This window comes from Pogona vitticeps, chromosome 1, assembly GCF_051106095.1.
Source record: "Pogona vitticeps strain Pit_001003342236 chromosome 1, PviZW2.1, whole genome shotgun sequence".
Lineage (NCBI taxonomy): Eukaryota > Metazoa > Chordata > Lepidosauria > Squamata > Agamidae > Pogona > Pogona vitticeps.
Window position 1 is genome coordinate 160,021,447 of NC_135783.1, and position 27,260 is coordinate 160,048,706.

Genomic DNA, 27,260 nt, shown 5'->3' on the forward strand with positions numbered 1-27,260 from the left:
GAAAAGCTATTTCAGAGGACAGGGAAAACCTTGAAAGAGATTTTCAGGTGCTGGCCTGGGCTGCGGAGGCAAAAAGAGGAGGAGGAAATTGTACAAACCTAGCAGAGATATGATGATGCAACACTGGATTTGGACCAAAGAGAATTTCTCATTAAACAATTTCTCTTTACAAAATGTCTACAACCGGAAGCAAGTTTGTATTGGAGGGAAAAGGGTGAGCTTTTTGGGAGCATTAGTAAAGATATTGTTCACAATGGATTCTCCCCTCCCCAATTAAAACAGATTTGTTCCAAAGTTATCTGCTAAAGCAGCCATGCTTAAATATAATGTTCATTAGGCACTGAGGGATAGTTCCACCAACACAGAAAGGTGGTAGTAGCAGTTGAAGGCTGTAAAAATAGGGCTGCAGCACATTTTCTTTACACTAGTGCAATTCAGATGAACACACACTACTAATAAAAGGGGACTGGACAAGATTCCACTGTTATTAATAAGAGGGGACTGCTACTAGGGATGGGACCTGGGTTAGGGCAAGAGGAGCTTCCACTGATTGTCATCTTCTTCCATCACTTTCTGGAAATACTACTGATCTGTTTCGACAAATGGGAGGGACCTAGATAATCCATGTTTCCCTCTTTCATTGCTTTCACTCAGCCCATGTATGTACACTCACCTCCCACTGATATTCCAAGAGTCCATCTGCTCCACTCTCTCCCCTCCCACTTCTTGCCTAGACCCTGCCACTGCTGCATGCCTCCTTGCCCAGCGAGCCCCACCGCTCTGTTCTTCCATTTCCACCACGGCTGCTCTGTGCCCAGCCAGCCCTGCTGCTCTGTCCCCTCCTTCCCACCACTGTGTATGTCCTTGCCCAGTCACCCCTGATTCCCCCCCCCCTCTGACTGAGGAAAAATGAACTGAACAGACCTGGAAGGGGCACTTCCTTTCATGGCAAAGGAGAGGTGCAGAGAAGAACTGAAAATGGAAGAGGCATCTCCTGAAACTACTCCTATGGCTTTCTATCTAGTTATTACAAAGGAAATATCAGATCACTTGCTTTTTATAACCAGCTCTTCATCATCCAGAGTTGTAAAAACTCTTTATGTTCTAACATCTTTCAAACATATAGGCTGGTTTACAGTTCAATAAACAAAAACTATAAGACACTGGGCAAAATCCTGTTGTGTAAGGTTATGCTATGTAAACCAGATGTGGCACAAGTCACATTTAATTTAAATTACTTGAAAGCTTCCTATCCCAACCTCCTTTCAGGTTTTGAGGCTCCCTATGGTTCTCATTTGCCATGGGAAGCCTTGAAGAACCTGGGAATGGGAGCACGAACCTTTTATAATCAAAATTCACCACTAGCAATCCATTTGTGGGACTGGAGGTGAGCTGGTGGTAATTTTGACTATTAAAAGTTTCCCCTGCTCTGTCTCAAGAATCTCAAAGGCTTTGGGGCAAAAGGGAGGTCTAGGAAGCCTCAGAGCCTGAAAGGGGACAGAAAGTTTTCAATTAATTTAAATCTGCTTTCTTTATAGCTATTCTCTATTCTAATGAAAACAAGAGAAATACATTGCCTAAATAGGTCCATTTCTGGGTTGTGAAGGAAATACAAAGATTTCTAATGCTGGAAATATAAATATGCTCAACCAGTTGCATAAGTTACACCTTCCAAATGAAAATGATCAAAATTCAACAGTAAATCAGTCACCTGTAATTCTAATTACCTCTACTTTCAACACCTCTCAGAAAAGTGTTATCTCTTAACTTATATTCACCTAATAACCAACTGAAGTTATAAATGCATAGATTCTATTTTTTGTTAGGAGAAACAGATGCTTCCTGTCTTCTCAAAAGATCTTGGCAAAGGTGATTCTTAAAGAGGTGCCAGATTCACTAAGAGTCAGGGATGGGGATGCTGTGTGGTGAAGAGATTAAAACAAAACAAACAAACAAAAATAATGACTTCACCATGCCTCATTACTGGAAGTCCATCACATTCAACATAGATATCTTTTCTTATTTGTCAGCCACAGAAAACTTCTAATGATTCGTCTTAGCAGTGGGTCTTGAGACACTACTAGGCAGCATGATAGCCTAAAGCAGTACATATGTCAGACTTACTGAAATCAGGCACCACGAACAGACTGCTCTGCGTGATTCTAAGTGAAAACCATAGATTTTAGTGCAGATATTTTAGAAATGTCAGATGAGATAAAACCAAGTGTGTGTGCCAACACCCACATTCTCTTGCACGATAAAGCTTTTCCATTACATGAAATTATGAGGGCAAATCTGTGCACACACCTGGAACACATTTTGTATCCATAAACTACATGTTCACTGAACCACATACTCACCAAATGTCCCATGGACCCAACTGCTCTTGCGCCTTCTCTTCATATCAAAATTGCTAATAAATTATTTTAGGAAGACACAAAAATATGCTGTATTCTTTACAGTGCAAGTGTTTTATACTTCTATCATATGTTGCTGGCCATCAAAATGAAAATTGAGTGGGGAAATAACAAGGACATGGAACAGATATTAATTGTCCAAAACATGTTTTTTATGACATGTTAACAAGGAATATCCTGCTTTAAGCCAGATCAACATTGAAATAGAAGTGACAGCAGAAGGAAGAGAAACACAGCTATGAGAAAAGCTACAGATTCCTCTGTCTTCAACCAGTGACATTTGGGGATGATATGGACAACAATTTTCTTGGATAATCCCTCAGCACAATTTAATACCCATGGAGAACAAAGAAGCAAGCCAAAAGAGTTAAAGAACTATCAAGAAAAATTCCTGCTCACAATTAACAGAGTGAAGGAAGGCAGATTGCCTTGCTAAAGCTGAAAAAGTGAAAAAGACAGAGTAAAGGGAAAACTGAGGTTGCATACACTACTGGAGGCTGGGGAAAACACGTAGTTTACAAAGAAAGTTGACCACATGGCTTGCTGAGCGACTCTGTGTTCACTCTAGGAACACATATGTCAAAATGCTGAAGCTATACCTCTATTTTCTTTATCAAGCTTTCTGAACATTTTGAATATTCAAAGAATAGGAGCCCAAATATTTCTCATAAGAAAGATCTCTTTGTAAGGACCATAAACAAGATGGTTCAGTGACCCATTGCTATCTTAGTTTAAGCTACCTTGAGACACTTTAAAGTCAAGTGGAGATGGTAGCAGTGGGGGGAGGAGCCTTGACTACTTGTTTATTTATTCATATTACAGTGGTGTCTCGCATTACGACGTTAATTCGTTCCAGCGAAATCGCTGTAGAACGAAAACGTCATAATGTGAAATAAAAAAGCCCATAGAAACGCATTAAACCTGATTAATGCGTTCCTATGGGCTTGAAACTCACCGTCCAGTGAAGATCCTCCATAGCCTGGCCATTTTCGCTGCCCGTGCAGCGAGGAATCTGTCCCAGAAAAGAGCGGGGAGCCATTTTTTTTACCTGGTGGCCATTTTGAAACCGCCGATCAGCTGGCCGAAAATCGTTTTGTGAGAATCGGTTCCCGAAGCAGGGAACCGATCATTGCAAAGCAAAATTCCCCCATTGAAACCATCGTAAAGCGATCGCTTTTGCGATCACAAAAAGTTCGTTGTGAGGCAATTTCGTTGTTAAACGGGGCGCTCAACTTGCGAGGCACCACTGTAATTCTATCCTGCCTTCATCCCCACAGGGGACCTAAGACAGCTCATAACAATAAAAATTGTACAATAATAAGTTAAAATACTGTACAAAACTATATATTAAAAAACAAATAAACATTGATCAAGATTAAAAATAATTAACATTTTAAAAAAATTAAAAATATCTAAAATTCATAAATGGAGCATTCGCTAGGCCCACACTTATTGATTATAAGTCTGGCTAGATGTACGTTAAAACATTTGCATTACTACTAATAATTTTTTAAATGGAAATGTTATCATGAAGTGTTACCATAATGCACAAATATAATGCATCTATTTAATACACTACTTCTTTTCAGATAATTTGATGAGGTTCTAAATTAAAGCTCACATCATAAATGTTCTGGCACAAAAAAACAAAAACTGAAGTCAATGTGCCATATAGCTACTTATATTGACAGCGGATTTTAGTGGTAGCTACAATGAAAGAGAAGCTAGTAGAAATAAACAATTTATAAGGAAGGATATCTGTATGGAACAAAGGGTAAGAACCAATGGAAGGGTGTATGTATCTTACATTAGTGAAACATGCAGGAAAATAGATTTCAAGGGACCCTGCTGACCGCCACCCATTCAAGAATGCCACAACACATCAAAGTTGCCCATCAATAAATGGGTTCTCCTAACGGTATTTCGTACATAAATAACAGCTGGAAGAGCTAGAAATATCCCAACATCAGGACAAATAGAGTGTCAATAGAAAAGAAACGAGCTCATGAAACCCTTCCCGCCTAATGTTTGGACTGATCGCATTCTGAAAAATCTGGAGATGACCTTCCTCCAACACTGTGTTGTTATAAATGGAAATGTTTTTAACTGGAATACGAAAAAAGTTCCCATGGGCTTATACTAAGTTGACTATGCAGTATTTAATCATCAATGATATTTGTCCTCTAAATCTACATTTTTACAGTTCTTTCTTTCTTCATATTTTGAATGAAAGCTGTGTAGGTAGGTCTGTATAATGCAATAGCCAACAACATTCCCTTTAGGATGTTATACATTCAAAAAGCAGCTTGAAAATACAGTTAATTTTCTTATAAGAACAGAAAAAAAAGCAAATGTAAGAAATAAGCTACTATAGCTCTATATACTACTAGAGGAGTAGACAACAGTTGTTTTAGACTTCTAAGTACAGAAAACGTCTTTTCTCTTTATAAGGGGTTCACTCATGCTATATTTGGATATATTTATCCTTCTGTATGTTAAAAAGGAAGAACAAACAGGAGTTGGCAAGGTAATGACAAGAAATCAAAGAATGCATAAATTTGTAGACATATACTGCATTTTTATCTCATCATTATACTTGATGTAATGTATTTGACATAATGCCTTGAACCTTTACACAGTGTAAATTAGTAATAGCACATGCCTAGATTTTTAGCTAACTTCAATAATTTATGCCTTTCTAGTGTAAAGTCAAACTTTTAAAATTGTACTGTTAGCCTGGGGCTATATTACCTTTAATAGATGCATATGGCATGAGACAAATACATTTTCCTTCCCCTGAGCGTTATTTAATGTTTTCATTCTCAAGTGTATATTTGTTTTGAAGCACATGGTAAATGGTGCCCTGCGAATCTGTGATACAAATCAGTATTTTTAAACCCGTCTGATATTTATTTTGTTTGGATTTTTGTACAACAATACAATGCACGATGTCCCAACTATAGGCTTTAATCCTTTTTGACTGTACCAGCAATGCAAAGTATTATACAGTTTTTTTTTAAAAAAAATCTCCCATCCTGAAAAATATATATAATTGTGGAGCATCAATAACCTGATACTATTCTCAAATTTCAGTGATCTAGTCAGTGGAGCTTTCCCCCATGTACTGTGCTCTGTTTCATGTGGTACATGGCTTTAGCTGGTCAAATCTTTTTCTCCCCACTGAAATCAGTAGAACAGTGAAGATCTCTCTCTCTCTCTCTCTCTCTCTCTCTCTTCCTCTCCCTCTCCCTCTTAGCAGTGGCATATCAATGAGGCACAGATGTGTATTCCAACTCTGCATGGATGAGCACACTGTTCAATAGTGCTGGCTCACACGGTATCAGGGCAAGTTATCACTTCCCATGAAGGCACTCTTATCACCAGGGCCCAGAGAGGTGGCTGCAAATCGCAGCCTTTTTATTTTCAAGGCAGTTTTGCTGAACATTCAAGCTTCAAAGATTCACACTTCCAAAACTCTATAAGAGTTTGTGAACGCTCAATTTGCCAAAACTGTTTACAGTGTAATTGGGCACCGTACCTGTGTCCATGAGATAGCGAAGGCGCTTCTCCACCAGCGCGGCACGGGTGTCAATTTGCTTCTGCTCATTCTCTAGTGCTGCCAATTCTCCTACAACATACTGACTGGTGTCTTTGAACCCTTTCTGTTAAAGAGAACAAACAACAAGGAAATACATCACTTGTTAAGTTGCATTTTTCTCTTCCGGAAACACTTAGTAAAGCACTTACCTAAATATTATGCCTACTACCAAAACAGGAAACACAATTCATATATCTCATCCATTCGCTAAATGTTATTTTGAGGGGTGATATAATAAAATACCTTTACTTGAAGGTTGGTTTTACCGTTTCAAACCTCTTCACTGACATTTAAAATTCCAAGTATTTTTTTTCCTTTCAAACCTGCTCTACTATACAGCTATTCTATGTGAGATCAAAGATGAATCAACATAAAGTGCTTTAAAGAGCATAATTGACTTTCACTTACAGAGCATCTTTTCTCCTGCAACAGGGAAAAGATCACACAAATACTATTTTACTCTAAATAGCCAAATTTTAGCTATTTCATTTTGATAAAAAGAATGGAAAAGGAAGTATTTTGAAGAAGAGCTAAATCTAGAAACAGGGAGAATTTAAAGAACTTAACAAACAAGCACTCCTCCAATTACAGTAAACACCGCATTCTTACTTTGCATATTTCTCTTTTTCATCAGTTCTAATAGCAGCACCTAGAAGGACTACAGCAGAAGCTTCTCCTGCTTCGTCAACAGCAGTTTCTGTTAGATGTATTGCCAGTTACTGATGTTAACAATTCTTATCCTGACAACTAGTGACAAAATTGATTGACATAGATTTTCAGGTGCAACCTCAATATAGAGCAAAAAATGCTCTGTGACTTGTTTTTGAGCAATTCCAACTTCATTGGGACTCATTTTTAACACTTCTTTCATAATATTAAATTTTCATAGAGCATGTCTGTAAGGAAGAGAGAAAGAAAGAGAACATGCAAGTGTTCAAGATTCATGGATGCCAGACAAACAGATTTTCCAAATCTTCTGGGGTTTTTTTTTTTTTTAGGCTAGTAATGAAAATTAGCAATACTAAAGTGTGGTAATGTATAAAGAGTGGCTTCTCACTCTATGTTCTAAAAGTATGAAGTTATACACTAGAAGTGATTGAAAAGAACAGGGGACTCAAGTAGATTGCAGATGGGTTTTTGCTTGGGCAGTGGAAGAGCTGAGTACGTATTAAAGTGGGAAAGGAAGCCCTATGATATACTTCCACCCTCATTTACTTTGGAATCACCACCAAGTCTCTCGAAGGAACCTAATCTGCACTGAGTACAGACTAATGCTCATTTTGGGAATTCAATTGTCTTCTGGAATCTAATTGCTCTTGCAAAGGAATGTTTATACAGATTTTGCCTTATGAGCAAAAAAACCACCCTTTTTTTTATAAAAAAAGCAGCATTTTCTTATTCTTGACCCACTTGTTGCTGGGTTGGAGGTTAGACAGCCAATAAGAGATAATTGAACACTGCTTTTTTTGCCCTCAAATACAGTAGTCGCTGAATGAATCAATAGAGAACAGTTTTACTGAACCCTGATGTAAAAGCTCATTGGATGATATCTCTGCCTGAACCAAATGACAATGGAAATTTTAATGTAGGTATGCATTAGGCATCCATGTAAATTTACTGGATACTCTCCATCCCACAAGAAGCAGAAATAACTTTTTTTTTTTAAAAAAAGCTTAATTTACTTTCCTTATTTCTATTCCTCCCCCCACAAAATTGGTTGTTGTAGCTTCTTAAGTATCTGAAAAGAAGAACAAATGCGGGTGGAGGAATAATAATGGATGGTAACTGTAATTCTCTGTGGTTAACTGAAAAGAATACACAATTTTGTCACCACCACCTCTTAGGACTCTACAGAATATTGTTATTAAAAAGAGCGCTGTGTCAGGATGGAACTTCCCAAGAGTTCAGATACTGTATACAATTTGCATACATATTATGAACTTGCTGAGCAAGACCTCTTCAGTTCTATTAAAGTAGGGCTGTCCTTCAATTAAAAAAAATTATCAGCTGGGAAATGCTCAGTCATCTGGTCATTTAGTATAAGAATTAGAACTTAGTTATTGCTGGGTTCCTCAGCTATAACTATATATCTAGACCAAGGGTGGACTGCAGTGAATGACTACTGTGAAAAATTATGTGGTGCCTCCAGACAAAATTTTAAAAATAATAATAATAAAAGAGAGGGGGCTAAAACAGAAATAAAACATATTCAGGTCAAAAACTTGTTCTTCCTGCTTCTGTCCCGCAGCTGTCCATCAAAGGCTGCTTTCTCCCTGCGGTCTATCAAATATTTCCCTCACAAATCAATTTTACACATGATCAGCCCATACCCCTACTGAGCTGAACCTCCCCGTTAATTAAGTGAAGAAATTACCATATATATTATATTAATGCAAACATCATTCAGCTAGTAATTCACGGCTGATCTGGATAATGGAAAGGTTGAACACCCATTAACCCAAGCCAACAAAATGGGTTGGCTGAGAAATTCTAGCAGGTCTCATGTGACTTTTCCCTCTAACTGCAGCTCTGCGGTATCTGCTATTGTAATAATTAAAATCCTCCCGGTAGATCAATACTGGAATCTCTTTATGGGAAGTGCCCTGATGGAAATGTCTCAAGGAAGCTGGAGCTGTGGAACTCTGAAAAATTCATTTTTTTATCTGACAATTATCACCACGCTGCAGACTAATTCAACAGCGCACCCCTCTCACTCTGCTTTGAATGCACTGGAGATTGACATCTAAGAAAACCTAACATCTCATTTTAACAAATAAAAGCACTATTTCCACATACAGTTGAGAATTATCAGCAATCATGAAACCAGACAAAAAATTAATATACATTAAGCACTTCATCTTCTGATGGCTTCCTCTGAGTTTCAGTTATCTCTGCCTTCTCCTCATTTCCTCTCTTTGTATCTTCCTGTATTGATCTCTGCCTTTTCATCTCTTGAGGAAAAAGAAAAAGAGGACAGACATGTAAAATTATTATAATACTTCATATTTGTGTATTGAAATGTCAATTTACATTATCAGGTTTTTAATATATTTATTGTTATATATTATTAAATCATAAGACTGAGGGCAGGTGGGGAGAGCTTTTTAGAACATTTTTGCCTACCTGGTCTGTTTTCAACATATTGACTGAATGACTGAAGCTGAGTTTTTCTGACTGTGGAATCCTTGCTGAACACAACAGGATTTCTAAAACGTTCTGTTGCTTTTTGTAATCGCTCAGCACGATGTTCTTCTGTCTCACTCTGCCAGAAAAACCAAAACTGAACATCAAATTCTTTTGTTCATAAACGTGAAACAAAAAAGATATAATATAGAGAGTAATGCACGGTGAAAAACATATAGTTCACATTACTGGTTGTGTGAGATAAAAATAATAGCAGGAACCAAAAATATATCAAGTTTTTGGCAAAGTAAGACCTGTTTTGTTATTAACCTGGAATGCTCAGCCACAGTTCTATTGCTAGACACTGAGAACAGTTAACTGCATCCAACGTGTTTTTGGGGTTTAATGAAAATTATTCCTCCCCTACATGGAGTAAGTGAGCATAGTATGCACATACTGGTTATGCAGCAGTGTATATGCACCTCAACATCATAGACAGTTTCAGCAGCACAGTGGCTCTAGTCTTTTGTGCACAGTGTTCCCCTGGTAAAGAATTCTGCTCTGGTGAATGGACCCACAGACTTGTATGACAAACAGAACTCATTTCTAATTTTGTGCCCCCTGAGAAAAACCACTAATGCTGGATTAAAAATAAAATGTAAGATTATAATGCTACTTCAACACACTGCATTTCATGAGCTATAACTTTCCAAATCCACACTTGTAAGTAAACCCTTTACAGCTAAGGAAACTACAATTACTGTTTTCCAGAGCTTCCTATGTTAATATTGGTAACAAATTTAAATGGGTCTATCAACATGAAATATCCCAGAAGACTAAATCACGGTGGTGTGTGGAAACTGCAGATATCGAGGTGCTGTGTACGAAACAAATATTTCGTTTTATACCTAATCTATTATTATTTTTATTAAGTGTTTTGAAAGTAAATAGGGAAAGGCTAAGATGCATGACTAATAGCTAAGCCTGCTGAATGCTGAAACTGGTTATCAAAAGCTACCAAGACTTTGCCCTTCCTCTGCATTGAGACAATTGGTAATGAGGGAGTTCTCCAACGGCCTATTCTCTAGCCTCAAGGAGGCCTGGGATACAGAATCCTCCAGGGAAGGTAACAGTTTATCCTTTTCCACAAATACAGAAAGCCTCATTTATAAACGTGTAAACTGCATTTTATTATAAACACAAATCCAACTCAATCCTGAAGGCTCCAAGAGAACAGATGGACAGCACACAATTTCTATTATAACATTTTAAAAAAATGTTTAGATCGAGCTACCCTTTCTGCCGCAGGAGCAGAAAAAAAGAAAATAATGTACCCAAAAGAACACAAAAGTGTGTATTTAGATTGAGAAGGACCAGTTTTGTCACCTTAATGAATTAAACTGGCTTAATGGAGGGTCATTTATTGAACTAACTTTTGTTTCTTAAAAGTGTCATTCATACTAGAATTGTTTTTTCAACCATCAAGCTGGTATGATTTTATTTTTCTAAGAAAAAGATCTCTTCTCGTTGTATATACAATAGCCATATGACAGTCAAAACGCAGGTCTTTACCAAAATAAACAAACATGGCTAATTTTTTAGGCCTGGCAACATGCTAAAATATCAGTGCGATTAGCTAGTAAATCCCATTTTAAGAAGCCTTTTTATGACTGGGGACTTCTGCCACTTTACAAATGTATTCCTCTAAGCCCACTAATTCAGTTAGCCTTTTCAATCCATTGTATTATTCTGAGGCCAGCTTCATTTTGCATTAAATCCACTGCAGAAAGCTAAATTGAACGCAAAAAATCAGACTTGATCCAAGCTTCCCTTTGTTCAAAGATAGAGACTGAAAGTCCTCTGCTGCTGCCACACACTTTCATCACCAATTTATCGGAACCGACAGTGTAAGGGAAAAAGCAATGAAAGTCATTGTTTTGGGACTTCAAAGCATCTCTGTATCTGGGGAAGGAAATCCTTTCAGTCAGCAGAGCATACACCCACAGCCTGCAGCAGGTGGGTGAAAAGTTATACATAAGTGGAGCTACCCTTATGGTCATCAAAATCTTTTCACTCAGAAGCAATAGCTATGGCCTAATAAAGACAATAAGCTGTTAGCATGTACCAACAAACGCATCAACATCTATGTATGCATGGATAGAGACTGAGCAATGAAAGAACAAGTATCCTACATTCCACAATGAGGATGAATTTCTCCATTACCTAAGAAGTATGAGGTGCAAATGTGCCCTCTGTAATCCCCTCCTCGGTATCAGTCAGAAACCTGTTAAGGTGTATGCACCTGTTTGATTCCAGATAAGGAAAACCAACAAATTTTATTTTTTTAAAAGAAGCTTCAAAGATGCTGCTGCTCATGTTTATGTAAATGAGAGAACTGGCTTCAAGGTGAACAGGATAATGTGTCCTGGCTCCTGTAACTGAACACTCATGTGACTGAGAAAATCAGTTGAAATAGAGAAAGTGACAAGAAGTTCTCAGTACAATGGCAAAAGAGAGCAATCACTTGTAGTACAACCAAACACTAAGAAAAGTCACATTTGTTAGTCAGGTAAGTGTTACTACTTAGTTGCATGGACAAAACTTTTGATTTGGGAGGACTTTAGTTAACGACTTACCTTGAACTCTTGCTCTGTGCTACTTGTTTCTCCTTTTTGAGCAGCACTGGAAAGTGAACTTGACACCTGTGGTTGCGGTTCTTGGAGCTTCTTCAGTTTTAAATCTACCAATCTGCTATTCTGTTCAACTAAATACGCAAACCCCACATTACGAGAGAGAGAGAGAGAGAGAGAGAGAGAGAGAGAGAGAGAGAGAGAGAGAGAGATCCATTTAGATGCAGAGTCACTATAACAATGTATTAATTTAAGAGATTACATTTGTATTGTTCTACCTGTAATCTTTAAATTGCACATGAGAAGGAAGCTGAGCACAGAACTTAGAACCTCAAATGTAGTGCAATAATAATCTTTCTATTCTTTTATAAACAACAGCCATTTCTGTATATTTAAATGAGCTGACTCTTGGTGCCTCTTTTCTCCATGCTCTCCCCACTCAGTTCCTTCAAATATTCGACTTAAAATATGGGCCCTAATATGTTATTGGTAGCAAGTGAATGCCTTTGGTGTAAATCAATTGGTTTCCATGGAAATTATTTACAAGTAAAATAATTGCGTATCGAGAAGAACAAGTGAGTCCAATAAACAAGGTTTTGTACTGAGTATTTCATGCAATATACTATCACATTGTGTCTCTTATACATAAAGGCAAAATTGAATATTAATCCTAACATATTTATTTGAATTACTTCCCACTGAATTCAGTACAAATGTTTTAACTAACCATGGTTAGAATCACAAATCCTTCATAAATAAGTGAATTGCTCTTTTAAAAGTGTGCCAAAAAAATCTAATTTGGATTTGTTTATAAACAAACGTTCATTACTCAAAGATCTGCACTATTAAGTGACTACCTGCACATCTGAAACAAACCACATGCTTAACTAACCATACAGAAAACTTATATTTTCTTTTTCATTCCCACCACATTCCCACATCCCTGCCCTTATTGTCTAACTGGCACCATATAAAGATTAAAAACAAATGAACAAACAAGCAGACAAAAGACCCATCAAGCAACACTTTAAAGCAAAATATGTTTCATTTAAAACAACTGGTACATTAAGCTGAGAGGACTCTGAATAATGGACATGCATGAGTGAAATGGGCACAGTTAAAGCTATAGCAGCATGGGGACTAATCATCCAGTTTTGCTTTCTTTATGATACCAGGAGTATACATATATCTTAAGAACTGAATCCAGGGTCCGCGTTTTGCAAAAGGCCCCCTTGTCCAATCTGGGGAATCTTCCCCCTTGCAACTGTATCACAACTCAAGGTGTTCAGCACCACAACCTATCCTGCTCACTGTCTGTGTAACCTATTCAGGCAATTGGGTAGCTATTGTGGAAAGGAAGGGGGGGAGGACATTCTGCTTCTTTCAGCCCTCTTGCACAACTGAGACCTACATCCAACACTTAATCTAGAGGAAATATGTGGTGGTATAGTTGTCCACAAATTTACATAAAAGGATCACAAAACATCCATGCTTGATAATGGTGTTTTTCACAACAGTTCCACAGAATATCTTCAATAAATGATTCTGGTTGCTACTCGTATGTACGCTTCTCTGAAATAAATCATATCTGAGTCCAATGGAAATTATGTCTAATTAGACTTACACCTTATAAATTACGTCTAGGATTGTGAGTTCTCAGTAGAGATGGGCACTTCATATTCGTATCTCAGAGATATAAATACAAACCGTGGTACCATAGGTGCTTGTTGTTGTTTAGTTGTTAAGTCGTGCCCGACTCTTTGTGACCCATGGACCAGAGCACGCCAGGCCCTCCTGTCTTCCATTGCCTCCCAGAGTTTGGTCAAATTATGCTGGGAGCTTCAATGACACCATCCATCCATCTTGTCCTCTGCTGTCCCCTTCTCCTTTTGCCTTCACACTGTCCCAACCTCAGGGTCTCTTCCAGAGAGTCTTCTCTTCTCATGAGATGGCCGAAGTATTGGAGCCTGAGCTTCAGGATCTGTCCTTCCAGTGAGTACTATGGGTTGAACAGATAGGTTTGAAATGCTTGCAGTCCAGGGGACTCTCAAGAGCCTCCTCCAGCACCACAATTCAAAAGCATTGATTCTTCAGCAGTCAGCCTCCTTTATGGTCCAGCTCTCACTTCCATACATTGCTACTAGAAAAACGACAGCTTTGACTACGCGGACCTTAGTTGGCAAGGTGATGTCTCTGCTTTTTAAGATGCTTTCGAGGTTTGACATCACTTTCCTCCCAAGAAGCAGCCATATTTTAATTTTGTGGCTGCTGTCACCATCTGCAGTGATCATGGAGCCCAAGAAGGTAAAATCTGTCACTGCCTCCATATCTTCCCCTTCTATTTTCCAGGAGGTGATGGGGCCAGTGGCCAAGATCTTAGTTTTTTTGATGCTGAGCTTCAGACCATTTTGTGCTCTCCTCTTTCACCCTCATTAACAGATTCTTTAATTCCTCCTTACTTTCTGCCATCAGGGTGGTATCAACTGCATATCTGAGGTTGTGGATATTTCTTCCAGCAGTCTTAATTCTGGCTTGGGATTCATCCAGTCCAGCCTTTTGCATGATGCCTAAAACAACTTAAATAAAACAACAGGCAGCCTTGTCGTACTCCTTTCTGAATTTTGAACCAATCAGTTATACACATCCAGTTCTAATACTGCTGAAGGCTACCTTGTAGGATTTTGAGCATAACCTTGCTAGCGTGTGAAAAGAGTGCAATTGTACGGTAGTTGGAGCATGCTTTGTCATGGCGAAGGGGCTTGAGTAATTCAGAGAAGCTATGGGCTATGCTGTGCAGGGACACCCAAGACGGACAGGTCATAGTGGAGAGTTCTGACTAAACACAATCTACCTGGAGCAGGAACTGGCAAGCCACTCCAGTATCTTTGCCAAGAAAACTCCATGGACAGAAACAAAAGACCAAAAGGCTGGAAGATGGGCCCCTCAGGTCGGAAGGCATTGAACATGCTACTGAGGAAGAGCAGAGGACAAGGACAAGTAGCTCCAGAGCAAATGAAGTGGTTGGGCCAATACTACATAAATAGTTGGGTTTAACCTGGATTCTAGGCATGCCACTCATTGCTCATTTGCAGCATTAACTACTCTGCATCCCTGACCTTCCTTTCTTTTATGGAAGTATCTAGCCCTTGTAGAAGTTAACATATAGGGCAAAGCATGCAGTCACTATTCTACCTTCCTTTTGTGTGTGTCTGTGTAGCAAGCTCGTTATTGCCATTCAGAATGTTCAGCCACTAAATGAAATCTCATAGATATGACACAATAATTATCAGAGCCCTTGAGGTTTTACACTGTACAGTGATCCATCCTTTCCCAATCCCCTGGCTAAACATGGTACTTCCCTAAGGAAAGGACAGTCAATATGCAGACTACTGAGAAATGGAATTTCAAATAAGTATAGTATTTGTGCAAATCAGGGGTATTAATGGCATAATGAAATTATTAGTATTTTAAGATACCACGGTCTCTTTGTCTAGTACAGCCCACTTAAAACAATAATATGCATTTTTACTGTGTTACATAAAACCATCAATTTTCATTTTTCTTTCATTCAGCTTTGGAGGATTTGGGAAGAGGCAAGAGGATCTCCTAATGTAGGGGATATTAAATTCCTTACTAATCATTTCTGAAGAGTTTCTAAAAGAAAACAAACAAAAACAAATCACGTACCTACTTAACTGGACGCAGGGCCAGCATCCACTGTTCTCCTTTAGATGGCCCTGCCCAATGAGAAGTGGAAGTCCACAATAAAGAGGACCCTTTCAGAGATGTTACTCCGTATCTGGAATGCCTACTGCAGTGAAGCTCACATGGAGCCTACATTAGTTTAGTGAAGATTCTTCTATGCTCCTAGGCATTTAAGAATTGGTTTTAGATATTAGCACTATTCTGCTTTGCCACTGTTGTCTATTTGCTGTAGTGTGTTATAATTTGCTACTGGTTTTATTTTGGTGTTTCAATGTACTATTTTTTTTTACATTTTTATTATGCTTCTAAATTAGTGTATATCTAAACCTTCAGTAAATAAATGCATAAATACAAAAATAAAAAATAAACAGTAAGTATTGACAAGCACAATAACAATCGTGTTTTTAAATTTGAAGCATAGCACAGTGGCTGAGTGAATTAAGAAATCTCCAGTATAAATCTCAGCACTGTTTTGAATTTAGCAAGAGCTCTTCCAGATGGAATATATGTTCCCCGATAAGTACTTAGCAGTACAATGATAACACCATCCTTTTGCTCCCCACCAGATGATACACTGTTTGTACTAACAGGGATAAAGAGTGACAAAAATTGAACCGGAACCCTTCTGCAAAGTTTTTTTTCCTTGCGTTGTTCCTGGGCAGTTGGCTTTGGAGCTATGATGCTTCCAAATTTATCTTTGCTCCTAACTGTCCTCACAGCACCAACAGGAAGTCCTTTCTTTTGCCAACTGTTCATGGACAAGAGGATGGATCTGCCAGATTTTCTCATTGCTCTTGCACAGGTTCAGTACCTTTCCTCCCTCATTTCTTCTGTTTTGTGATCTCTTTCTGCTCTGCAGGGAGCTCAAAAAGACCCAAAGAGGGAGCCTCTCTGAGTCTCCTGCCTGAGCCCTTACAGTGGGGTCTTGACTTGAGAACTTAATCCGTATTGGACGGCGGTTCTCAAGTCAAAAAGTCTGTAAGTCAAGTCTCCATTGACCTACAGTGCATTGAAAACCGATTAATCCCGTAACAGGCCGTTTTTGTTCCATTTTGGTTTTTTTTCTGGTCTGTAAGTCAAATCTCAGTCTGCAAGTCAAACCTAAATTTTGCGGCCAGAGAAGTCTGTAACTCAAAAAGTCTGTAAGTCAAGCCGTCTGCAAGTCAAGGGTCTACTGTATGTTCTACGATGCAGCCAGACTCCCCTGCTCCTTGGTTGTCCACTAGTGGCACCAACAGTTCCCTTTAATCACAGTATGGATGTGAATCGTATGTAAGCCATGGTAAGCCCCATAATGAACCATGATCAACAGGGGCAAAAGGGGACAGAAATTTTGCCCTATCTGGAGGTGGCCAAGAGGCCTTGGCCAGTTCAAGCTCCTTATGGTTCAACTTCCTCTGTAGCTGCAATAAAGGGATAGCAATACTGTTACACTCTAATGCTTGATATCTCTACCTGTGTCTTTTAGTTAAATGAACAATGCACAGTGGACAATGTATAACAGCAATTAATACTGTAAAAACTGTGTTTTTTGAACATTCCCCTAAGTAGGAGTAGCTTTGAATAAAACAAATCTCACCCTAGAATGTGTTTGCTGGGGAAAAACTTTGAGCAACACACACAAATATCCTATGGCAGGCAGATTTATAAGTGAAACCATGTACTGCAAGGAATATGGCAGTTTGAGTGGGTGTGGTTTATTCTTACATTATTTTTTTAAAAAATCCACCTTACCTACAATTATTGAATAGAAATAGACTTCCTTTTCCTACATGGATGCCTATGTATTCCTACATTTCAAAAAGCAGGGAAAATTTCCAAAGAGGAGGATGGGGAAAATATTTCTTCAGTTCAAAGCAAGACTTTATGAAGCCATACCCCTAAAAGCAAAGAAATTCAGACCAATAATCAACTATATCTTCAACTCAAAACATGGGGACATTAACACACTTTTTTTGGATCTTAATTTCCACATCAAGAAAACACAAAATGAAAAACAAAAGGGATTATTGTATTCTGCTGCTTTACTTCTGCTTTTAATATTGCTCCAGCAGTATTTATAAATGTTAATATATTTGTTCAAATCTTTTTAAATATTGTAACAACTTATTCTTTTAGCTTTTAGCTTTGTTTCTTTTTGCACTAGTAGCCAGCTGCCTTGAATCCTTAGGAGAAAGGTAGTATATAAATATTTTAAATAAACAAGTATACTCCCCCTTTTGATTCCTTAAAGAAGAAAAAAAAACAAATAAACAACACCTTACCTAACACTAAGATCACGAAACACTATGAATCTTCTTTCCACCAAACACAGAGCAGTTGGACTGGACTAGTGAAGATTATGGACAGAGCTGTTCTGTGCATATCACGGCATTGTGAATGTGCTGCTTGTAGAAGTTGACACTTCATAAACCTAAGTGTCACTTGTATACTCTTGGGGTGTGCTATATAGGAAACGGTGAGGCTAGTGAGATTATCCTGCTGAGTTGACCTGAAATGGAACTGAAGCTACAGAAAGGTGCATCAATGGGTCCATATTTTAATGGAGCAGAGGAAACGGATCTATGATCTAATTTCTTTCGCTTTCAGGGCATAGAGCTTCAACCATATATTTTTGCTTTGATTTCTTATGGGGGGAATTATTGCACAAACATCATCTTGCCTGATTCCAAACAAAAATAAAAAACAAACAAACAAAAAAAAAGACCTGATTTTTACACGGGTGACAGAGAAAGACATGAAAACAATTATTAAGAAAAAACTCTGGGGCCTGACTGACAACATTTTTCTTGAATGCTTGAAGAACCCAGAAAAAAGCTGTACGAAACATTAAGGCTCTGTATCCTGGAAAATAAAATACTCAAGCAAATGCACACCAAATGCAATCCTTTTACAGGAACCCAAGGAAGATCACAGACTTGTAGTGTTAGCACCTCCTCTTTTTGCTAAGCTGCACGTGTTAATTACGAAAAGGCTTTTCTTTCAAGGAGTTGTTTCCTTCATTAGGGTTTGAATACAGATGAACCTGGTTACACCAAGCAATGAAACAATTACAAACACACACATGCATGTGCGCAAATAATTTTGAAAAACAAACAGACAGTAATAGTCTAGTGTATTCCTTTATTAAGCTGTTCATACCACACAGGCTGAAATCTAGTAGTGAGTCACAATTAGAGTTAGTGGGATTTGCTGAATCAACTCTTCTGTAAGTTCCACTGATTCAATGGGCCTACTCTGGTTGTGATTTAAGACTGGATTCTTAGCCAGTACTGTGTATGGCCCAGAGATTGTTACTTGTAGATTGTTAAGCAATAACAAACAAAAATGAAAATAAAGTCCACTACTTGAGATGTTTGTTTTGTTTTCGTCTGATATGCTAGCATAGGCTAACATGGCTATCTCTTCTAAAACCTGTAGGTTGATAACTGTGGAAATATACTTTGAAGTGAGGCAAAAATCCAAGTTCCTAAAGATCTGAAAGCAAACAGTCTTCTTCAGTTCCCAGAAGGGGTCCATATTAGTTTGTTATGGCAGAGCCAGATGTATTAATAATCAATTTCCCATGAAACTTGTCATTTCTTTTATATTCATGGCTATTAACTAATAGATAGCTTTGGTCACTTTGGTAGGTAATCTTTGAAGACACTGAACAGGGGCAACATATCCCTTTTGGGTCTGCTTGACCTCTCTGCAACCTTTGTCATCACTGACCATGATATCTTTCTAGGATGGATCCTGAAGGCACCATTTTGGAATGGTCTATATCCAAGGAGTGAGTGCTGATGGGTTCCTGTTTGACGTCTTGGTCAAATTGGGAGACGATTCCCAGAGTTTTGAGGTTTGGTGCCATCAATATGCTGGCAGTATAGCTCTCATTTCCATCCCGGGATGCCATTCTGCTTTTAAATCAGTGTCTGCTATCAGTAATGAATGTACTGAGTCAAACAAATAGAAGATTAATCCATAGAAGTCAGAGGTGCCTCTGGCCACTCAACAAGCAAACCATGGAGTAGGAATCCAGGGTGTGCTGAATTGTGTTACACCTCCAGGTTTACAGCTTGTATGGGCTCCCAGATTCATCTCTGAGCAACAACATCCAGGCATTGACAGTGGCCAGGAGTGTGTCTGCAAAGTTAAAAGTCAGTGTGCCAGCTGTGCTGGGTTTTTGGGGATCTCTGATACGTATAAATTGACACATGCCCTAGTTATATCACACCTGGATGACTGTAATATGCTCTATAAGGGGTTACCTTTGAAGAAACTTCAGATTGTTCGAAATTCTGCTGATCAGGGCTGGTTACATACAGCTTACAACAATTCTACTGACTACACGTCTCCTTCTGAACCCAGTTCAAAGTGCTAGTTATGACCTACAAAGCAGTACAAGACTCAGGTTCAGACTGTGTGAAGAATCATATTTCCTCTTATGAACTGTCCTTGTTTTTAAGATCTTCAGATCCTTGTTTTTAAGAGCCTTCCCTTGACTCCATCACCTAGGCAGGCCTGTTTGGTAAGGATGTGAAAGAGGGCCCTCTCAGTGACTGCTCTCAGATTGTAGAATGATTTCCCTAGGAAAGCGAGTGCCCCCCCCCCTTTTAAGCAAGAGGTAAAAACTCTCTATTTTAAGCAAACTTTTAAAAATGTAATTTTTATTGTGGAAAGGTGTGGATTTTTAAAAGTTTTTTCGAAATCACCAGTCTTTTTAATGTCATGTGCTTAATTAATTTTTTAATGTTGAAATTTACTATACTTACATGTCTTAAAAAAAATTTGAGAGCTGCTTTGAGTCCCTTTACCAGGAATTTGAAAGCATAGAAATGAAATGAAACGAAATGAAAGAACAAATGAATGTATATAGGACTGCAGCCTTAGGACAGAAGCATTACTTCTCACTCTGCAGATGAAACTAGTGTTAGTCATGTAAAAGACACAAAATAGCCATTAGTTGAATTACCATCAGAATCAAGGTCATTTTCTAGGTTAGTATGTTGATCTTCACCGCCAGTAATAGTACATTCAGGAATCTTCTCGTTAGTAACTATCTCAGTCTTATCTTTTTGATTCTCATCTGTAGGAAATGCCATAATAAGGTTAGTCCTTTTAATCTTGTACATGCATCATCATTGATGAAAACATTACTATGTTAGTGTTAGCTCTATATACTAATTTATAGCACAGACAGACAAATGTCACTGAAATGCAGAAATTGATTTAAGAAATATTGCATCTTCTATATAAGAAAAATACCAATTATATATGTGTAATAAATATACTATATTTTGGAAAATTGCTAAGCAGCTGTGATTGGAAGTGTCAAAATCATTTTTTTTCACTCTACAGCTTTGAAAGTTACTTTTAAAATGTAACTGATAGCAGATAAAAGTTCTAAGATTCTCAAAAGCAATTAGGTGCTGTCATAATTAGCACTAAAACATTGTAAAGGCATTGTCTGTTCATGTCTGAGTGGCATGAACAGACAATGTCTTCAATCATTGTCTCAAATGCCCACAAGGTCTTCTAAAGAGCAAGTCACTGGAATGCAAGTTTGCACTCATCTGAAAACTTTGGTGATGATGCAGTTAAGATATATCATCTCAGATTAGATTAGTTGTGTGTCTGTACTGTTGCAGTGGGCTGAGGGAGGCAGAAGATCATGCATGTCAGCAATTGAACAACTCAGAGCTGGAAACGGATGAAGGGAATGAAGAAACATAATCATGGCATCCAAGGTCAAGCCTATAGAGCAGTGGTGGTGAACCTATGGCACGCGTGCCACAGCTGGCACCCAAAGACCTCTCTGTAGTCACCATCAAGAAAGACTTACCTGTCCTCCGATCCCGGATTTTGGCACTCCCCTCTGCTGGTGTAGTAGTCCAGCAGAGGGGTGCAATGGTGGCCAGTACCAGTCTAGCCTAACAGGGGATTGGTAAATATTTTTCTTTCAATATTGCCCCTCTAAAAGGGAAACAAGCATTTAATCCTTGCAGGGCAGAGGCAGTAGATTTTCTAAACTAAAAACCCAGTATTCAGGTTTAATTGCAGTGTTGGCACTTTGAAATAAATAAGGAGGTTTTGTGTTGCAGTTTGGGCACTGGGTCTCAAAGAGGTTCACCACCACTGCTATAGAGGAAAAAGAGTCCTTTGAATCATATGGCTGGATGCCCTGTTTGTACTGTTTTTCTGTGACCCAGGATACAGACAGGGTGACAAAGAGCCAATTGAATCATCACTATCAAAGTTTTAACAATTGTTGCTGTTGAAGTGGGAGGTGTAGGGGTGGTGGACAAAAGTAAAGTAGCTAAAATCATTAGATGAGAAGAAGGTTGTAGGAGAGTGGATGGGCCTCTTGACATTAGCGGGAGGGTCCTTGTTGATGGCAGAGCTTTAGGTGAACGTATGCCCATTGGGATTTGCAGCCAGGGACACTGGCAAGGTACAGGCAAAAAACAAAATTACTGTCAGCTCCTGCATTTTGTCACTTCCACCACAGTGTCAGCTGTACCCTATTCAGGTGTTCAGTAAAAGACTTGCATTTTGGGATATGTAACCACTGTCAATGGGCTTTTGACAAAGGCCCTGGGCAAAGTAGCAAGATGAAAAGGAAGACCTTTTTGATAAGTTAAAAAACAAATCTCCTGATCTTGATCAGGTTGGAAGGATGAACACCTGTGGATGACAGTAACTTGCCAGGGCTGACAGGAAGAACATATCCATACTTAGATGCCTTGTGACAGAGTTGGGGGGCATCCACCTCAATGTGGAGTTGCCCTCTTTCTTAGTCAACAAGCTGCTCATCTGTTCATGATGTAGCAACATAAACAGAAAACCTGCTGACTTTATCTATTTTTTTGTTCCTTCTTAGAAAATAATGCAACACTTTTGTTCTTCTTTCATGAGAATGTACTAACTGCATTCCACCCTAACATCTACACTGCCTCTCACAAAGTATGAGACCAAGCCACTTCTGTTGAGCTGTGAAGATGAGCCCCAGATCTCTTATGTAATTCTCTGGTTTTCTTCACTATCTTCAGTGCAGAGAGAATGGACGTGAAAGTTAACAATGAAGCCAGGAAAAATACGTGAGGAAGATCTCAGCCAATAAGGTCCAGTACTCTTATCCATGTGTTTTTCCAACCTGGCCTGCAAAAGAAGGCAATCTCTGACTTCAGTGGAATGAAGACCAGACACTGGAAAAGAGACTGGAAAAAGGAATTGGGAAGTACTTGCCCGCTGGCCAGGTTTTTCTTTAGAGGAACTTTTTTTCCTGATAGATAGAGAAGAGATCAGGTAGAGTGTAGGGGCATTGAATGGCAACAAGTAGAGAGATGGCTAAGATCAAACCACATGTGATGGGGGGGTACCTTGATTTGCACATAGCTGTTGTGTATTTTCTTACAACCCTTTCTATAATGCAGTTTTTACACTTTGTTTTGAACAGTTATAATTTCTGTTTTCTATTTCATGCAGTTCCCCATGTATTATATGTATTGTATATTCACATAAGATTATAAAAGAGCCTGACTCTCTTGTTCATTAAAAGGGCTCAGAGAAGGAGGGGCACTGAATCATCCCTGCTGCATGGACTGAGAGCTTAAGGCACTCATTTTTTAGCAGCACATACTTCTGATGTTAGAGCTGAACTGACAAAGAACTGTCTGAAGTAATGGAGCATGGGAAGGGAAGGTGAAAGACGAGAGAGAAGACCCAGTTCTCTTCTTCCATATTTCCCTTTTGTTGTTTAAAAAAAACCCACCCCAGAATAAAACAAAATGACATTTCCCCATCTTTATAGGGCAACTGCAGCCATGTCTGGCCGTCAGTTTCATTCCCGGTTGTGACTGCATGAGCTCTAATCGAAAGATCTGGTTGGACAAATCCTCTTTTAAAATTGGAATGGTTACCAACTGACAGGAAGGTAAGAAAAAGAAGGAAGACTCTGAGAGAATTCTGATGGGCCATGTGCTTGGCATATCAAACGAAGACCAGTGATAATTAGAAAATGCACTGGGTAGTTGAGGAATGCAAAATAGTACCAAAGTTCACTGAAGTAGATGCGGAAAAGGCTGTAAGAGACAGATAACACTGCTCTTATGGACTCAATAGAACACTTCTTTGAAACACCTCCAACTCTATTATACAGGCTCTTACTTAAGTAGTTTTATTCTTTCTGGGTAAAACACTTCTCATGTATTTGACTGGCATGCTACAGCTTAGATGAACCTGTACTTTCCAGGGTTATGGAGCAGCATTGCATGGAAAAGGGTAATCTAAGGCCTAGAAAGTTTAGATTGCTTGTGTTTTTTGGGGTGAGGCAAGCAGTGTGATGTAATGATTACAATGTTCAGTTGTGACTTCAGAGATACAAGTTCCAGCCCTCACTAAGAATGGTTGCAAAGGGGGGAGAGGAGGAGAATCATGTACGCCTTCTGTATGTCCCCTTGAGCTCACAGGCAGAAATATGCATTATGAATGATAACATAATAAACAGCTGTCACTAAGGTGGCAAACTGTGTCTGGGCTGTTCACAAAGTTTCCTCATGGAGAATAATCCTGCTTCCTAGCTTTTCATATAAAAAAGTGGCCTTGGCTGTCAGATGGGCGGTATAGAAATCAAATAAATAAATAAATAAATAAATAAATAAATAAATAAATAAATAAATAAATAAATAAATAAATAAATATTTTCCCCTTTTTTCATTGAGAAGCATTCAACCTTGTGACCTTCCACATGGAGTTCCAAGTGTAACAGCCCACACACAAGTTGGCTGTGTCAGTGAGGGCAAGCCCAGATAGCCAACAAACAGGTGGGTCATTCAAACAAAATATGCAGAAAGAACAGTTCTTTTCAACTTACACGCATGGCTTATTCGGCACCAAGGACCTCCGAATTTTCTGCGGCTGAGCAACACATTCTGTGGGGAAGACTGCTTCCACTCAATGATCATGTCCCACTACAACTTCAGCCACTCCCTTAGTTCCTAGTCTACCATAGGGATAGCAAGGGAGGCTACTGGTTTATATGAATTTCATCTGTTCTACTTTCTCTGGGCTCTGTAACTCCTGCCTATAAGAGATTAACAAGCTGATTTATTGGAAGAGGGAAGATGTCATGCTATCAATTTTGACAAAATGATTCTCCCAAAAGCTGCATCTATCCTGTGCTCTTGTGTGGTAATGATAACAATAAATGAATGAGTACATAAGAACCAAATCATTCTTGTGTAAATATTTGGTGTGACAATCTTTCAAGAAAAGCTACCAAAGCAGCTACTGGCTTGGTAGACGGACTCTTGACTCTTTGGGAGACTTGTCTCTTTCATAAAAAATAATTGTGGAAGTGACTCATTTTGCCGGTGTTTGAGATGAGACCAGGTCCCTTTCTTCTCATTTGCATAACACACTGCCAAAAGAGTAAAATGCCTCTCTTTAACTATAAAAGGTCAGTGCTTGATGGACATCTAAGGAATATATGGGTGATTTTTTCTGCAGTTAGCACATTTTGAAGAATAGGCATAACAATGCTACGTGGAAAGCTAGGTAAAAATGAAAGGTCTATCTTGAGAACCACTTCTGTGAAATTAAACTACAGGGCAGATTAAACTACAGGGCACGGATCTGGCTCATTCGCTGTTATTAGCTGTTGCACATGTGCAACACAAGCTTCTGAGGCAAGAAACTGAGACTACACACATAGCCAGTGCCTGAAAATTTCAATTTCCAGTCTCCAGAAAGAATACTGTATTCTCAATAGCCTATTCTGTAGGAGACTTCTGTGCAGCTGATCTGGCTGGCTACTGTACAGCCTAATAAGACCTGCCACAAAATAAGGGTATTTTTCTTGCCCTCTGCAGTTTAAAGATTGCCACTATCAACATAAGCGTCTTCTCTGTAGGAAGGAAGACCGTATTTTCATTCCAAATGGGAAAACAGAAAATGGTTAAAAACCATAAAGTCAGAGCAAATCAGATGATGGAACTGTCAAATCAAAATATGGCAATTGGTATTTCAGAGATTCATAGAGGTAAACCAGTCTCTATACCAAACTTTCTAGATAATAAGAATTCACATTGGACAACTTAACATGGACTATAACTCACCATCTTTCTCCAGCACTGTAAAATACCTCAAGAAGAAATTATTGTGTTTCTGTACAAGAGGAAAAGGATCAATGACTCCTTTGGACACCAGGGTCTTAAGTCTTTGGGGAGAGATGGCAGAAGACAATTTCTTAGAGAGAATTTGGCTCATTTGGCCACAATTATTTTGTCTTTTTGAAAAATGTACACTGTAGTCCCCAGTACTTTGGATAGATGACTGTTTTCTTTTAGAGAAACTACAGAGAGGCACCCATGAACACCTGGTAAATGGAAATTCATGAAGGCAGCATAGCGACGGAGTAGAACTTTCTTTTCACCATTTCCATCTTCCTTCTCTCCTTATCCACAGGAGATGTGCAAAGTTCCTGCAGTATTTCCTCATATGTTAAATAGCACAGCACCATGATCTTCCTCAACTTACAGTAGTTTTCAGTTTTGTGCATGACAAATGGCACAGATTTAGGTGCCATAACATACATGGTCATGGAAGCAGAGAGAGGAACATGAGGATTGCAGCAGATGTGATGCTCTGTGCCTATACCTTTTTAAAGATGGCATCAATGACTTCTTGTAGTGAGTGTTTTAATTCCAGCTGTACAGTCTTCATTAGACAAACTAATTGATCAGTATGTTGGCAAATGTTATCTGAATGAGAAAACTGATTCTGCTCCCCTACATGACATCTCATGAAGAAAGAGATGGGTTTTCCAACAAAGGGAGCAAACAATTTCAACATTTATCTTAAACATGTTAATGGGTGGTGGGACACAGAGATGCATTTAAGCCCCACTACAATATCCTCCCCCTTTAATGAGGTCAGTGTAAGGGTCTGCAGCAGAGACTGTAAGTATGGTTGGTTCAGTCTGCTTACAGAGATCCCAAAATTGAGAACTGTGATACAGCAAGACTTCCAAACACAGGAGCTCTGAAAGCAATGTTCGACAAAATTCTGTTATAGTCTCCTCTTCAGATGCTCAATGTGCATTCCTTCCAGACAAATGCATCTGATCACTCATATATTTAGAAGTGAGTTCTTGTTAAGACCTAAAACACAACACTTGAAATAGTCCACAGATCAAACATTTATGATACTTGGGAAAGAATTAAACATTTTCCTCTACCTTCCTTCTTCCTACATAGCTTCCTCGAAGCTACCAACATGAATTTAACCAAACTCCGGGAGGCAGTGGAAGACAGGAGTATATTGTTGCTATATTTAAATTGTTTTATTTTAAGTGTTGTTAGCCACCCAGAGTGGTCAACTAACCAGATGGGTGGGATATAAATACAATGAACGAACGAACGAACGAATAAATAAATAGGAGGGCCTGGCATGCTCTGGTCCATGGGGTCACAAAGAGTTGGACACGACTTAACAACAACAACCTAGCAAAGCTAAAGTTCTTTTCTTATCTTCTTCTCATTTAAGAAAAAAGAAATGAAAGGGAGCCTTATGAAGATATAGACAATAGAAGAGAAGAAAGAAGTTACAAGACTTTTTGTCTTTGTGCCAAATAGAAGATTATCCTTAAGAGTGCTTACAAATTCGGTGAAGGTGAGGACAAGTCCAGAGGTTGAAACAAAAGAATAGTACTGTATTTGCTCTTCCTCATAACTTAGCTGCTGGCATAAAATGTCCACGTAATATAGTCTGCAACCTGTTTATTATCAAAGCCAACACAGAAAG

General features: G+C 38.7%; 1 protein-coding gene across 4 annotated transcripts in view; it reads right to left on the bottom strand.

Moving 5' to 3' along the window:
- The window catches only part of EHBP1 (EH domain binding protein 1), a 339,919-nt gene that overhangs the window by 47,056 nt on the left and 265,603 nt on the right, over positions 1-27,260 (bottom strand). For 2 of the 4 annotated variants that reach the window (XM_020790589.3, XM_020790593.3), the window contains 5 exons: positions 20,431-20,544; positions 11,775-11,902; positions 9,139-9,277; positions 8,860-8,966; positions 5,956-6,079 (listed from right to left, as the gene is read on the bottom strand). In XM_020790589.3, coding sequence (XP_020646248.3) covers positions 5,956-6,079; positions 8,860-8,966; positions 9,139-9,277; positions 11,775-11,902; positions 20,431-20,544 — 612 coding nt within the window. The remainder of the gene's footprint in view (positions 1-5,955; positions 6,080-8,859; positions 8,967-9,138; positions 9,278-11,774; positions 11,903-20,430; positions 20,545-27,260) is intronic. The other 2 variants (XM_020790594.3, XM_020790595.3) reach the window with 1 other exon arrangement.